Below are 14912 nucleotides of genomic sequence, written 5' to 3'. Positions count from 1 at the left end.
GGTGTGGGGACATAGTCCCAATAACAGAGAATCCAGCCCTCTAAGTTTGGATGAAGCTTCTACTGCTCAATTCAGAATGGAACCTCAATCAGAAACTTAAAGGAGGCCTGCAGATGAGAGTCAATATACCATTTGCGGTGCAGAGACAGCATATTTTGGACATAAAGTTTCCCATGGACTCTGAGCTGCACCTCCTAAGGCCCATTCTGTTTCTTTGTGTTTCTTCCCAATTTGTTTCCTGGATCCTCTGCTGAAATAACCCATGGCTCCTGACAGCCCTCTCTCGCCTCACTCTCCCCTCATTCCCCCCAGCCTTTCCCTCCCCCCCACCCCATCCACTTATCGCCATTCTTCGTGCAAGAGCATGGACAACGGCATGATTTGGCTGTAAAATATTAGGCTGATTCACTCCTAGTCAGAGACAGTGCAGTGAACAACAACTTAAATTAATATGGCACCTTTAACATAACAATATGTGCCAAGGATCTTCACAGGAGTGTTATTAAGCAACATTTGACACCAAGACACATAAGGAGATAGTAGGGCAAAGCTTGGTCAGTGAGGTATATTTTAAGGAAGAAAGAGAGGTAAAGAGGATGAAAGATGTAGTGCGGGAATTCCAGAGCTTAGAGACGAGGCAGCTAAGACATGGTCCACATTTGGTGGATCAATATAAATTGGGGATGCTGAAGAGGCCAAAATTAGATAAGTGCAGATACCTCAGTGGGCCATAGGGCTTGAGGAGATTACAGGGATAAGAAAGGCTGTTAAGGCACTTGAAAAACTAAGAGAATTTTAAAATGGCGACATGGCCAGAACAGGAAGACAAGTAGGTCAGCGAACTCAAGGCTGATTGCTATATAAACACAGATAACAGACCATTGGATGATGACGGCAAGTTTATGGAGGATTGAATATGGGGGGTGGGGCATTGGAATAATCAAGTCTAGAGATAACAAAGGCTTGGATGAGGGTTTCAGCAACTGATGAGTTTATATGAGTGTGGACAAAGTAAGGTGTTGTTACGCAGATGGAAATAGGCGGTTTTAGTGATGACATGGATGTGTGATGCAGATATGTGGTCAGAAATTAATCTATGTGTAAAACACAACATTAAGGGCAGGATTAACTAAATGGGAACTAAGTCCCATATTGAGCGCGTTTAGCTGCGTTTTTCCCAGTGTTGCAATGCCGAGAAACACAGTGCTACAAAACGGCAGTCGCGTTAGATAGGGAGCCTAAAAGGGGAATGTGTGGCCTTAGCCCCGTTTTGTGCACTGAGGAACTCGCTCGCCGGAACTCCTCAGTGCAGCGAGAGATCAGGCTGCCATCTCTGCAACCCCCGACCCTCCCCATTAGCCCCAACACACTACGGGAAGGTACCTCCCCCCGCATCCCCTCAACACCCGTGCAGGGCACGGCAACCTGATTACCACCGTGTAAAAACTGCCAGCTTGGCACCCTGGCAGTGCCAACCTGGTTGGCACCCAGTCTGAGAGGGCTGGTTCAGCTCAGTGGGCTAGACAGCTGGTTTGTGATGCAGAACAAGGCCAGCAGCTTGGGTTTAATTCCCGTACCAGCTGAGAATTCTAAATTCTCCCTTTCTGTACCCGAACAGGCACCAGAATGTGGCGACTCGGGACTTTTCACAGTAACTTCATTGCAGTGTTAATGTAGGCCTACTTGTGACAATAAAGGTTATTTATCTTTATTTATTTTATAACTTAGCAACAGTGGAGAAGTCAAGAGAAGTGGCGGTGAGGTAGATCTGGGTGTTTACTGTAACATCCTTCCTACAGCCCTAATCTGTTGACATTATGGTATGTAAGATGCGATAGTAGACATAGACATAGAACAGTACAGCACAGAACAGGCCCTTCGGCCCTCGATGTTGTGCCGAGCAATGATCACCCCACTCAAGCCAACGTATCCACCCTATACCAGCATTTATGCTAACCACCATGCTACCGTGCTGCCCCTTATGAGAGTACTTCTCGTATTAAGCAGTAACTCAGTTAAGATGTCCTTATTTAAAAATCATTAACGTGAACATAAAAACTACACACAAGACACAACAGAAACATCTGTACTCACCCAGTTCAAAAATCTGCAGTGGCAGTGTGAGGAACTCTGAACAGGGGTTGAGCTTGTTCTGTCCTGGGGCTGTGCACACGTCATCAGATGGCGGCAGAAGCAGAAGGAAGGACAAGTTGTTTGCAAACTCCAAAACCTCTTGGCTGTACAACCTGAACTCTTTGGCCTAAATTTGCACAGTGGGGGTGGGGGTTGGGGGGGGGAAGACAAGTAAGTCATGGTGTTCACATCAAACTGAATCCCCCGAACACAAAATGATTTTATCACCAATACTGGTATTGCTTGCCCCGCTAGTGCATGGCAGGTTACATGTTAGAGTACAGATAGTCAGCAACAGGGTAAAGGTTGCAGGGCAGAATGGAGGGTAATAAGCCTGGTTTCAAGTCGGGTATAGGTTGTGAAATAATATAGCCCACCCAGACAGAAAAAGAATTACATTAACATTGCATTGACATCTGAATGAATTCAGTTTCTAATTGCATTCACCTTAATCAGGGGAGGAAGAGCTGGAGAATTGAATACTTTTACTTCAGCTATCCATGGCAATTTCTGCATGGATTAGATACAGAGTAAATCTCCCTCTTCAATTTCCCATCAAATACACCCAGGGATGGTACAGCATGGGTTAGATAAAGATTAAAACTCTCTTTACAATGTCCCAACAAACACTCCCAGGGTCGGAACAGCATGGGATAGTTATAAAGCAAAGCTTCCTCTACATTATACAATATATTTCAACCACAACCTCAGAGCAACATCTCTGTTTCATGATCAAATTTCTTCAGTTTCCCACATGAGCCATTCTCTCATCAGCAGATCTGAAATGTGGTTTCAGTGCATTCTCATTTTGCATTATATCTATATTTTAAACTTACTAACTTGTCCAATAACTCATTACTCTCATCAACTCTCATCAAATTATGGCATAAATACAGTAAAATCAGGCACTTTACAGGATGTTGCACAACCTGTAATAAGTTCAATTTAATTTTGAACTATTTAATACAACTATGAATAAATGAACACCATGTTAAGAGCCAGCTATTGTGAGACAGCACAATGGAACCAAGGTGACAGGAGTCCAGTGCCTTAGTTGCAAGCACTGTGACATATGTGGAATTCCACAGCAAAGCGCATTTGCTATGAGCCACTTTATACCTGCTGCAGTGGAATGCCGATCTGATTCATCAGTTCTGAAATGGCTATCCTAAGTTCTTGCTGGAAGAATTTCTGGGAGCATCCCTCACATCGATCTGTTAGAGTGGCCTCGTCCAAATCTGACAAGTTCAGGAGCCACTCCCATTCATCTCTAGGGCAGAGATATAAGAGATTTGCTTAATAAAACTACTTTTAGAAGGTAAAAAGCATTTTGGTTAAGGGTGTCACACAGAAGATATAATAGAGGAACATAAGAAGCTATGGGACCGAAAATGGTTGTTTACCAACTAAATATATGTTTTTCCATAGCGCATGTACACTCTGCCTCATCATAGACTTTACCACACAGGTTTAAATACCTTATATACACTATATGGCATGTATCCATTTAAACAACTTGCACAAATCCTTAAATTCTACCTTTTCATAGTTTTTACCCAATCACTTAATCTCCAGAGGGCAAGTTGTTATTCCTAAAAGTAATTCAAACAAAATTTGGAATAGGTATCCATCCTCATGGATCCAAAATGATGTAATAATTACACCTAACATTTCCTGGTTCAAATGATTCACATAACATTAACAAATCCAGGTATAAAGTGGGACAAGTGTAAGGAAAAAGCAAGTCGTGGGAATAGAAAATTGCATTTAATTGAAATTTAAAGAGCTGGAGGAAATTAAAGGGAAATGCCACATGAGAAGGACACAATTTCTAAAAGTGTTAAAAGTAATCTCTGCCCATTAGTGGTCTTTGCCAAAGTTGAAGGGTCAGAGGATCATAAAGTGACAGATAATGTCGCTGTACCAGCACACACTGGTGTCCATGGCCAATTACGTTTTACTGGCTGATATCTTAGCATGCCCATTCTTTAATGTGGTAACTACTACATGACATACTACAATTGGGATAGTACTTTAGATTAACTATGCTGCACAGTGTTTGGTCAGATCTTCATGTGTTCTTCACGAGTAACCTTCATTTCACTATTTAGGCTGCACAATACAATGTCACAGTGTTAAAGAATTTTAAGAGAATGCACTCCAGAAATATCAATGTGAAATGAACATTAACACAGAACCATGCAGTTTGTTCTAGTTTCCCTGGCAAGAGTTTGAAATCTTCCTTTTCAAGGCAATACTGTGTGTCTGGGCTAGATGAAGGAGGAGGTGGATTTGAAGAAATGCTCTGAGAAGATCAGTGCAATTCCTCAATCATGTCTAATGCTAAGACTGCAGATGAAAAGTGAATGGATTGTTTAGAGTGTACTTAATGCAGGGAGGAATATGGCAGCAGTAAGAGGAAATATACCATACATAGGGGAAAGTATGACACACATATGAAGGATATTGTTATAGGTAAGGGGGGGAGTTGGCACTCTTGGGGTGCCTTGTCTCACATGTGGGGAGGAGTGTCTCACATGTCAGGCAAGAATGCATCATGTGTAGCGAGATTGGGTAGCATGGAGGGGGAGTATTCTTCACACATTGGGGCAGGAGGAAGTGTTCCACACATCAAACAAGTGAGTGCCACATGTTGAGCGGAGTAAGTTATGTGTTATGGGGAGTACGTTACATGTTGGGGGAGTGTGTCACACATGGAGGGGGAGTGTACCACACATCAAAAGGAAGTGTGTCACATATGGGGAGGAGTGTACATCAGACAGGAGTGTGTCACATCTTGTGGGAACGTAACACATGTGGGGAAGTATGTCATGTGAGGAGGAATGTGTCAAACATGGGGTTGCCCTACATCAAACAGGCATCACATGGTGAGAGAAATGTGGGTGTGTGTGGAACGTGTGGGGATATGCGCATCACATGTGAGGTGGCATGCATCATGGTGCGTCGGGGGAGGGGGTGGGGGGGAGAGCGTGTCACACATCAAATTGGAGTGTGTATCACATGCTGGGGGAGTGTGTCACATGTGGGGGGTTACCCAACACATCAAGCAGCAGTGTGTCAGAAATCAAACAAGTGTGTGTCACATGTTGATGGGAGTGTATTGCAATTAACTGAGTGTCACATGTGGGGGAATGTGTCACACATTGGGGGGAAGTGTGCCACACAAGGGGTGGACAGTGTGTCACATGTCAGGTGCAAGTGTGTCACACAAAGCTGGAATGTGTCACACCATGGAGGGCAATGTGTCACACATCGGGATATGTGCTAGGAGCGATAGATGTATACTTATTTCATTTTCTACCTGATTTGAGTTTTCATTTGTTTCTAGAATGAATGAATGGATCTAAAAAACAACTTGTGCTCAGTCAGGCTGGTTTTTCTTCACTTCCTTAGATGAGTATAAACGCGAAACATTTTTGGGACAATTTTCTTAGTGATTTCTGCATGAGGCACTAAGCCTTGTTGGGCTGCAGTCCAATACGCATTAGACACTCTCTGATACCCAAATGGCCATTCTTAATTTGTGTGCCTAGTCCATGTGTGTCAGTGAGACAGTCAACCTATAAAGACTTCTCAGTGAAGCACAGTTCATTCTACGCTGACCTCTCCACACAAACTTTCCAGCAGGGGTGGTTGGACAATTATCAGGAGCTGGCACTCTAGCTGATTTCTCTTTTCCCAGCACAGGGACACTGTAGGCCATTGTAGCATCTTAACTGCTGTACAGATGAGATCATCTAACTCAACACAGACTGTGAATTGAACCTGGCATCTCGAGTGCATGGCTCACGACTGCACATGGAAGATTTTAATAAGCAGCACATTTAGATCAATGTTACAGAGTGTGTTCTCATAATTACATTAATTATTCTGTTTGTTGTTGTTTTCCTCTGTTACCTGGAGACATTGTGATTGCTCCTTATCTTGATATGACACAGGATATTCGGTAGCTTCTGAGGGACAAGGACACGGATTTGATCAACTGAGCTGCAGAGCTTTAGATAACCAAGATAAAGACCTGGGGAAAGGGCCTGGTTGCTCCTCCTATGATAAGCTAACTTTTCCTGCAAATAAAAGAAACAGAATGAGAGTAGCAGATCATCTACAATAATCCTCAGCCCCGAAAATACAACATTCTTACTAATATTGCCCAATGGGGATGATGATGGTGGTAATGTCAATTAGCTCTTAATCCAGAGGCCAGGCTGGGGACATGGGTTTAAATCCCACTATTGCAGCTGGTGGAATTTTAATTCAATTAATCAAATCTGGAATATAAACCTAGTCTCAGTAACAGTGACCTTGACAACTATCATTAATTGTTGCAAAACTCCATTGGGTTCAGTAATGTCCTTTAGAGAAGGGAACCTGCCACCCTTACCTGGCTCACAACAATGTGGTTGACCTTTAAATGCCTTCAGAAGTGGCTGAGCAAGCCACTCAATTTGAGACCAATTAGGAGGGCAACAAATGCAGGCTGTCTCAGTGACGTCCACATATCATGAAAAAATTAAAAACATTTAAGCTGTATTTCAAACTCAGGCCAATAGCTGCAGCATCCCTTCTGGAATAACCGCAGAGATACAGGGCAGGATTTTCCGGCCCTTCTTGCTGGCAGGATCCTCCAGCGAGCAACGCAAATGGTTAATACTAGAACCAGCAGACTGAAATTCAATACTGGAAAATTTGAACAATTAATCAGGTTTTTAAAAAGAATTGGTGCCACAAACACAAAACAAAACTGCTCCTCATATATCTGCCTGCAGGAAATAAAGGGGGCTGGATTCTCCGGTCGCCGACGCAAAATCGCGTTCGGCGATTCGCCTGGAGAATCCAAGTTTCCAACAAAATCCGGGGGGGCACTGCTTTCATGATGCTCCGCACCCTCCACATATCGACAGCTTCAGGACATTGCCTGAGGCCCGCCCCCCAATGCTTCGCCCCAGACTGGCCACGTTCCCGACGGCGTGGGTCTCTCATGGTCTCACCCGTTGGGAACTCGGCGTGGCGGCTGCAAACTCAGTCCAGCGCCGCCACAGTCGCGAGAGGGCTGATTCGTGGGCAGGGGGCGACATTATTTGGGGCTGGGGGCACTGTGGGTGGGTGCTCCAGGGCACACAAGCTAGCTGAAGGGGGGGACTGTTGGAGGAAACCGGAGCACCCAGACAAAACCCACGCAGACACGGGAAGAATGTGCAAACTCCACACAGACAGTCACCCAAGGTCGGAATCTAACCCGGGTCCTTGACGCTGTGAGACAACCGTGCGAACCACTGTGCCAACTCTAAATTTAACAGGGTTAACTTCCGCATTTAAAGGGGTCAATGAGGGTTTAGGATGAAGGAGTTAAACATTCAGACACAAATTCAACAATGTAATCCTTTTTCAACACACTATCCTGTGTGAAACTTATTCCAGACTGTGTATGTCACCCCAGCCTCTGTATATCTCGCTCCAAAATGTGTCCCGTCTTACCTGTTTGTAGTTCACACTAGCCTGCGTCTTATCCTGTGTGCATCTCACTTCAATCTCTGCATATCTCACTCTAGCATCTGTACATCTCACCGCAGCTTGAATCCTGTCCTGTGTATATCTCATTTCGGCCTGTGTAAACATCTTCCTTCCATGCTTCGCCATCATTACCCAGCTGAGTGGAACTGCATTCGCCTGATTCTGTTCTGATCTGTCCAATCATAGTCAGAGAATCACTTGTAATCGCTTCTCTTCCTGCTTCCATGCCTCAGCATCTTATGTCCTCCAAGGATCCATCTTTGACCTTCCGCCTACCTCCCCTTCTCACTTCTACACCTGCCCTAACATCTTATTTCTCATCTACATGCTGCCCTTGGTGATATCACCCTAAAACATATCATCAGTTTTCAAATATACAGTATCAACACCCAATCTACCTCACTACCATCTTCCTCAACTCCTCTACTGTCTCTAAATTATTACACTGTGTGTCCAACGAAAAGCACTAAATGAGCAGAAATTTTTTCCAAATAAATATTGGGAAAAACAACGCCCTTGTTTTCAGTCCCCACCAGAAACTCCAGCAACTCCATCCCTTTCCCTGGCAGCTGAGATGGAACAAGACTGTTCGCAACCACAGTGTTGTTTTTGACTTTGGGATAAGTTCCCGACCAAATATCTGTGTCATCATTACGACATGTCTATTTCCACATTAGTAGCATTGGGGAGGTGGTGGGATAATGGTTGGGATAATTGGACGAGCAATCCAGAGACCATGGGCAATGCTCTGGGGAATCGGGTTCTATTCTCACCACGACAAGTGATAGAATTTGAATCCAATAAAAATGATCCAATGATGATTATGAAACCATTGTTGTAATGTCCCTTTAGGGGAATGAGCTATGCCATCTTTACCTGGTGTGGTTGACTCTTAACTACTCTCTGTGATGGCCCAGCAAGCCACTTAATAATATCAGGAATTAAACCAAATCTAGGCACTGGAAATGACAATAGCCAACAGCCCTTCTCGCATCAGGTCACACAAAGGCATGGGACATCTCCTACTGATTATCACCCACCTTGCCCTACCTTGGATGACCTTGGATGACGCATTTAGTTAGGGAAGGGCACAGAATGAACTCTGGGTGGGGGACTTCAATGTCTATCATGACAAGTGGCTCAGCAGTGCAAATATTGACCAAACTGGCCAAGTCGGAAAGGACATATCTTCTGGATTGGCTCTGTGACAGGTGGTAACCACCCCATCAGTCTTTTGTTGATCATTAGTAAAGTGATGGAATGGATCAACAGTACAAACAAGAAGCACTTGCTCAGCAATATTCTGCTCACTGACATTCTCTCAAGGTCATTCAGCTCCTGACCTCATCACAGCCTTGGTTCCAACATGATTGTGAGGAAACTGACAAGAAGGAAAAACATACTTGATCTCGTCCTCGCCAACCTGCCTACCGGAGATGCATCTATCCATGACAGTATTGGTAGGAGTGACCATGGCACAGTCCTTGGGGAGACAAAGTCCCATCTTCACGTTGAGGATATACTCCATTGTGTTGTGTGGCACTATCACCATGCTACATTATTTCGAATGAATCTATAAACTCAAGACTATGCAACCACGTGACGCTGAAGACCATCATCAGCAGCAGAACTGTACTTAACCACAATGTGTAATCTCATGGTCTGGCATATCCGCCACTCTGTTACTGTCAACAAGCCAGTGGATCAACTCTGGTTCAATGAAGCGGCAGGAGGGCACACCAGGAGCAACACCAAGCAAACCTAAAAATGAAGTGTCAACGTGGTGCAGCTACATCATTAGACATTTATTGCCTGTGTGCGATTGAGCTGGGGTGCCCTGTGTTTGGAAGAATGCAGAGGAGATTTACCAGAATGGTTCCAAGGTTAAGGGATTTTAGCTACAGGGTTAAATTGGGGAATCTGGGGTTATTCAGCTTGGAAAAAAGGATACTTAGGGGAGATTTGATTGAGGTGCACAAGATTATGACAGGTTTAGATAAAATAGACAAAGAAAACCTGTTCCCGTTAACTGATGGCACAAGGACCAAGGGACACAGATTTATGGTTTTTGGCAAGAGATGCAGAGGAGATATGAGGAATAACTTCTCTCACAGTGAGTGGCAAGGGCCTGGAAATTGCTGCCAATGGCGCGATGGAAGTGGAGAAGATGAATGATTTCAAAAGGAAATTGGATGGGAACATGAGGAAAATAAACTTGCAGGGCTATGAGGATAGAGTTGAGGAATGGAATTGATTAGATTGCTCTAGGAGAGCTGGCATGAACTTAATGGGCTGAATGGCCTCCCTCTGTAGCATAAAGATGTTCTGACACTGGTTCAGCTTCAAATGGAGTATTGTGCCCATTTCTAACAACTACATTTCAGAAAGAATGCAATGGCATTGGAGATAGTGCCAAGAATGGTCCTGGGGATGACAGATTTCAATTTTGTGGATAGATTGGAGAAGTTGTGTCTCTTCCCATTATGGATGAGAAGGTTGAGAAGAGAATTGATAGAGGTGTCCAAAGAAATGAGTGGGCGGAACAGAGTAGATCGAGACAAACTGTTCCTATTGCCAGAAGGGATGAGAAACAGAGGATACAAATTTAATGTGGTTGGCAAAAGAACCAAATGTGATGTGAAGAAAAACTTTGGGCGCAATCTAGTGGCCTCGTCGCACGTGACTCAGTGACACAACAAGCTGTTACCTCTCGTGAGATTTGCAACGCTCGGAATGCCTCATGAGACCTAAGAAAATCTCGTGAGATATCACAATCGGGATCCCACCCAGTGAGGGTGAGATCCAGATTAGCACTGGCCCACACAAACGTAGACCAGGCGTAATGGCATCTGGCGAGGTCTCCCAGTCCATTGGAGGCCCCTGGGTGGTCAGGCTCTGGGCAGAATGGTACCTTGGTACACCTGCTGGCATCCAGGCACTTTGACACTGTCAGCCTGGCACCTTGGCACTGTCAGGCTGGCAATACCACTTCCAGAGTGCGCAGCTGGCATTGCGAAGGTGTCGGAGTGCCAGGTTGCCCATGCCAGGATCAGGCCTGGGGTGCTATTTCCTTAAGAGGTGGAGAAAGGGAGGGTTTGAGGACCCCTAAATGATAGGTAGGGGCAGTGACCGGGGGGGGGGGGGGGGGGGGGGGGGGCAGAGGCCGTGGTTGGCGTGGCGTTCCAGAACGAGGCCAAAAAAAAACAATAAAGCTTATTAGATAGAAGGCTGCAGGCGTCAAGAAACAATCCAATACGCATCCAAAATAGGAGTTTTTTTTACACGTTAAGCCACGCCCTTTATTAGGCAAAAGTGGTTAGGATCTGGAAAGCACTGAGCAGTGTGCTGGAGGCAGATTCAATTGTAACTTTCAAAAGAGAATTGGATAATTATTTAAAGGGAAAAGATCTGGAAATCTACGGGGAAAAGGTGGAGAAGTGAGACTAGCAGAGTTGCTCTTGCAGGCCCTAATGGGCCAAAGAGCCTTCTGCAGGGGTGTGACATTCTATGATTCTAAGCTGCTATCTAAATATGCATTGTTGTTGTTGAATAACTGAAAGCAGCCTGTGTGTTTCCTTTGTGGGGATTCTGTAAAGCTGGATATAGTTCTAGAGACAGTGAGGAGGCCAAGCCACAGAAGGATTTAACCACTGCCATTGGAATTCTGAACTGAACACATATCCATACATTCACAGGAACTCCATCTGATGAAGTTGGGCCATCTGGAGTTGGTCCCCCCGCCACCCAAGAGAAAACTTCAGAATAGAGCTCTGAGGTGACCATTATTGAGGCATCACAGCTATTACTCCCACCTTCCACCAGCACAGAGACACGCACCTCGATGGGCGACATTAGTGGACAGGCTTCTGGGACACAATCTGGTGAGCACCACAAAGTTGCTGATGCACATCAGGTGGAGGTAGGAGTCAAAGGGCTGCTGGATTCCAGGACTCAGCTGGATCCTAGTCAGAGGCCAAACCTCTGGACAAGGCTATCCCAGAGCTGATGCAGATGATAGGACATGGACATGAGATTCAGGAGAGGATGCCAGCTACATTCCAGCGAGTGCATAGCCAATTGGAAGAGTCCCAAAGGCTATGGCGCAGGAGATGGTGCCTACAATGCATGGCACCGACTCCAATACTGCAAGGGTGGCAACCGCAGTGGAAAACCTTGAACACAACGTCAGCGTCTTGATTGATGGTGCCCAAGGCATGGCTCAGTCTATGATGACCATGGCTGAGGGCCTTGACATCAAGTCTCAGTCGCCAACACAAGTGGACATTGCCAAGGCACTCAGAGCATGTCCCAGTCACTGAGGGACGTGTACCAGATGCAAGTGCACATTGTCAGACACTGCAGAGCGTGGCCCAGTCACTGAGGAGCATCGCTGAGAGCGTTGACACCATGGCGCTGACAATGTGCAGGTGCCAGGACTAGATGACACAGAGGCCTCTGGGGCTCACTCCGCCCCTCTGCCTACAGGCACCATCAGGGAGAAAGAAGAGCTGGAGGCCACCTGGGCCTGCTACCAAGTGGACAATAGTGGTCTCCAGTTCTTACGAATCTCCTCTCTTCTGATACCAGTACGTCTCATGGGCAGCGGGAATAACAGGATGGCACAGCAATGCCAGTGACATTGATAAGTCGGCTGGGTCCTCCAGCTCCAGGCCCTCCAGAGGACGTCCGCAAAGAGCATCTAAGGCCACAGGGTGCAAAAAGCAGGCTGCCTCCACCTCAGATGTGCATCCTGGGGACACAGCTAGACGTAGACCACGTAAGATCAAGAAAATTGAGGATCACGGAGTGGGCACTGAGGGGTGGGGGAGGGGTGGGGCGTCACAATGTATAGTTAGGGGGAATGGCAATGTCACATGGTCACAATTAAAATATGTCACACCTGATATATGTAAAGTTTATGGCACATTAATATACAGAGCGGGCATGCCTACACCTTGCGCCCCAGGCACAGTGGTCCAAGATCAAAGGCCCCCGACGCAGACCACGTTCAGAGGATGTGTGTGCGTACGTTGTCAGCAGAAATACAGGAGTCAGACTTTTGCAAAAACTGAGGAGCACCAGAACTTTCCTCACAGCAAGGGTTCATCATTCTCCTAACTTGTATATTGACCCGCTGATAGTGCCAACACAGGCCCATCACCCTGTGCTGATGTTATATAGACCCTTGGAGGGTGGAACATTGTAGCTGGAGGATGGGTGAGAGGGTTGGGGAATGGGTGGGAAGGAGGGGAATTGGGGGGGGGGGGGGGAAAGGAGGGGAATGGGGGTGGGGGGGGAAAGAGCAGAGGGGGGGATTAGGGGTGGGAGCTGACAGACAAAGCCTGATCCTGTGAGGATTAGGCGATGATGAGGGCATCCCTGGTCCTCTCGCCATGCCAGACCTTTGCCGCCTGTCCTCCATCCTCTGGATCCTCCCCGGGCTGGTGCACCATCCTCTCCTGGTCCACCTCCTTCTGTTCCTCCTCAGATGAGGCCGTATGTCCCTCCTCCTCCTCTAGCATGTCGCCCTGCTACTGTCCCAGGCTGCTGCAGTGCTCCAAAGTGGCCCAAGCATCAGAACTGCATTTCTAGCGGTCCAATGCACCACTCAATGACAGAACAAGTGGCAACATGAGCCTCGTTATATCAGGTCTCGGTCTCAGGCCTCCGCACTGGCGCCATCAGCCAGGACCGCAGCGGGTGCTCCCTATCCCCCAAGAACCAACCCATCATCCTGTGTGGTCCTCACAAAAGCCAGGGATTTCAGAGTTTTCCAGGATATAGCTGTCATGCATGGTCCCTGGGAACCATGCGCACAATTGCAAGATCTGGAGTTGTCACGCATGAGTTGAACATTCAGTGAGTTGAACCCCTTCCTGTTAATGAAGGGCACTCCCTGATGCCCCAGTGCCCACTAGGCCACCAATTACCTCCTGGACCTGGTGCTTCCCAGTGATGGTGGAAAATCGTGCAGCCGGGGCACGTTGATGGGCTTGGTCCAGCTCAAAGTTGATATTGTCTGCTGTCCAAGCATACAGACTATTCATGACGTCACGGACACACTTGTGAGCTGTAGCTTGAGAAATCCCGCACAAGTCCCCACCCGAGCCCTGGAATGAACCTGTTGCATAAATGTTCAGGGCTGCGGTGGCCGAGAGTGGTTGACCCCCTCATCCACGAGGTGCCAAGTCCGCGTGAATGCGGCACAGGTGCTGCACTGTCTCTTTGTTGAGATGGAGTTTCCTGCGGCACATGCTCTCCGTCACCTCCTCGAAAGACCAACGACACCTGTACACCTTGGGCCATCACTGGCATTCCCCTCTGGATTCCTCCTCAGACTGATCGGCGGCCAGGTCTTCAGGGTGTGTGATGGCCCCCTGCACATGGGGTGCCGCCTCCAGCCTGCCTCGGCACTGCTGCCTTCTCCGGTGCTTGGCCGCCTGGGCCACCACCAGCACAGTGAGGGGATCCTCTGTGGAATCGACACCACCATCCATTTTGGTATTAAGGAATTGGAGAAGGAGAGAGATCGATATCAGTTAGGACTCCACCCCGGGAACCTCAAATCCTCCAAGCCTCCCCCACCCATACGTGTCCCGCCTTTGCTCAGAGTACCATCCACTGAGTCAGTTGTGCTGGAAAACCTCGCTCTGTATACTCACTTCCGGTCACAGCAGGAGCCCCTAAACCCCAGGCCCCTGGTGGGAACATTAGGGAGACCTTGCTCAGGTGCCCTTCCCTGATCCACACACTCACCCTCAAGGCTATCCCCAGTGCATTAACCATCGTCTGAGATATTGCAAGTGTACCCACGAGAATGCACTTGAGAGTTGTGAAGTGCTCTCACAACTATCAAGGTCTTTCCTGCTATTTAACCGGTACACCCAGATCCATATCCGGCGTAACGCGGTGGTTAAATCGCACCCTAAATTTCAAGCATTGTGGGATTAAAAGCCAGTCCAATCAGTGAGGACAGGGCTGACAACAATTGGATATAGGTGTAGTATGAAATACGGGCAACAGTGCTCAGCTGGAGAAAAGTAAATCCAGAAAAACCTGCACACGAAGGTTGATAAAAAAATGTAAAATGAGGCCTGGAAGCATATTGAAACAAGGAGTTTAAAAGGATAGGGATACGTATTGGAATGAAAGGATATTAATGGATATACAGATAAACCAGGAAATAAAAGCCGTAGAGATGCTTTTGTCACCAAAAGTAGCTGTGAGCTGAATAGGAAACGTTCAAA

The 14912-nt window shown here is 46.8% G+C and overlaps 1 protein-coding gene across 3 annotated transcripts in view; it reads right to left on the bottom strand.

Annotated features, from left to right (window-relative positions):
* The window catches only part of LOC119978398 (ankyrin repeat and fibronectin type-III domain-containing protein 1-like), a 1132713-nt gene that overhangs the window by 48034 nt on the left and 1069767 nt on the right, over nucleotides 1-14912 (bottom strand). For all 3 annotated transcript variants that reach the window (XM_038820019.1, XM_038820020.1, XM_038820021.1), the window contains 3 exons: nucleotides 6052-6218; nucleotides 3253-3403; nucleotides 2095-2260 (listed from right to left, as the gene is read on the bottom strand). In XM_038820019.1, the coding sequence (XP_038675947.1) occupies nucleotides 2095-2260; nucleotides 3253-3403; nucleotides 6052-6218 (484 nt within the window). The remainder of the gene's footprint in view (nucleotides 1-2094; nucleotides 2261-3252; nucleotides 3404-6051; nucleotides 6219-14912) is intronic.

This window comes from Scyliorhinus canicula, chromosome 15 (genome assembly GCF_902713615.1).
Source record: "Scyliorhinus canicula chromosome 15, sScyCan1.1, whole genome shotgun sequence".
NCBI classification, from domain to species: domain Eukaryota; kingdom Metazoa; phylum Chordata; class Chondrichthyes; order Carcharhiniformes; family Scyliorhinidae; genus Scyliorhinus; species Scyliorhinus canicula.
The sequence above is the reverse complement of the archived record's forward strand: the minus strand, read 5'-3'. Positions and strand labels throughout refer to the sequence as shown.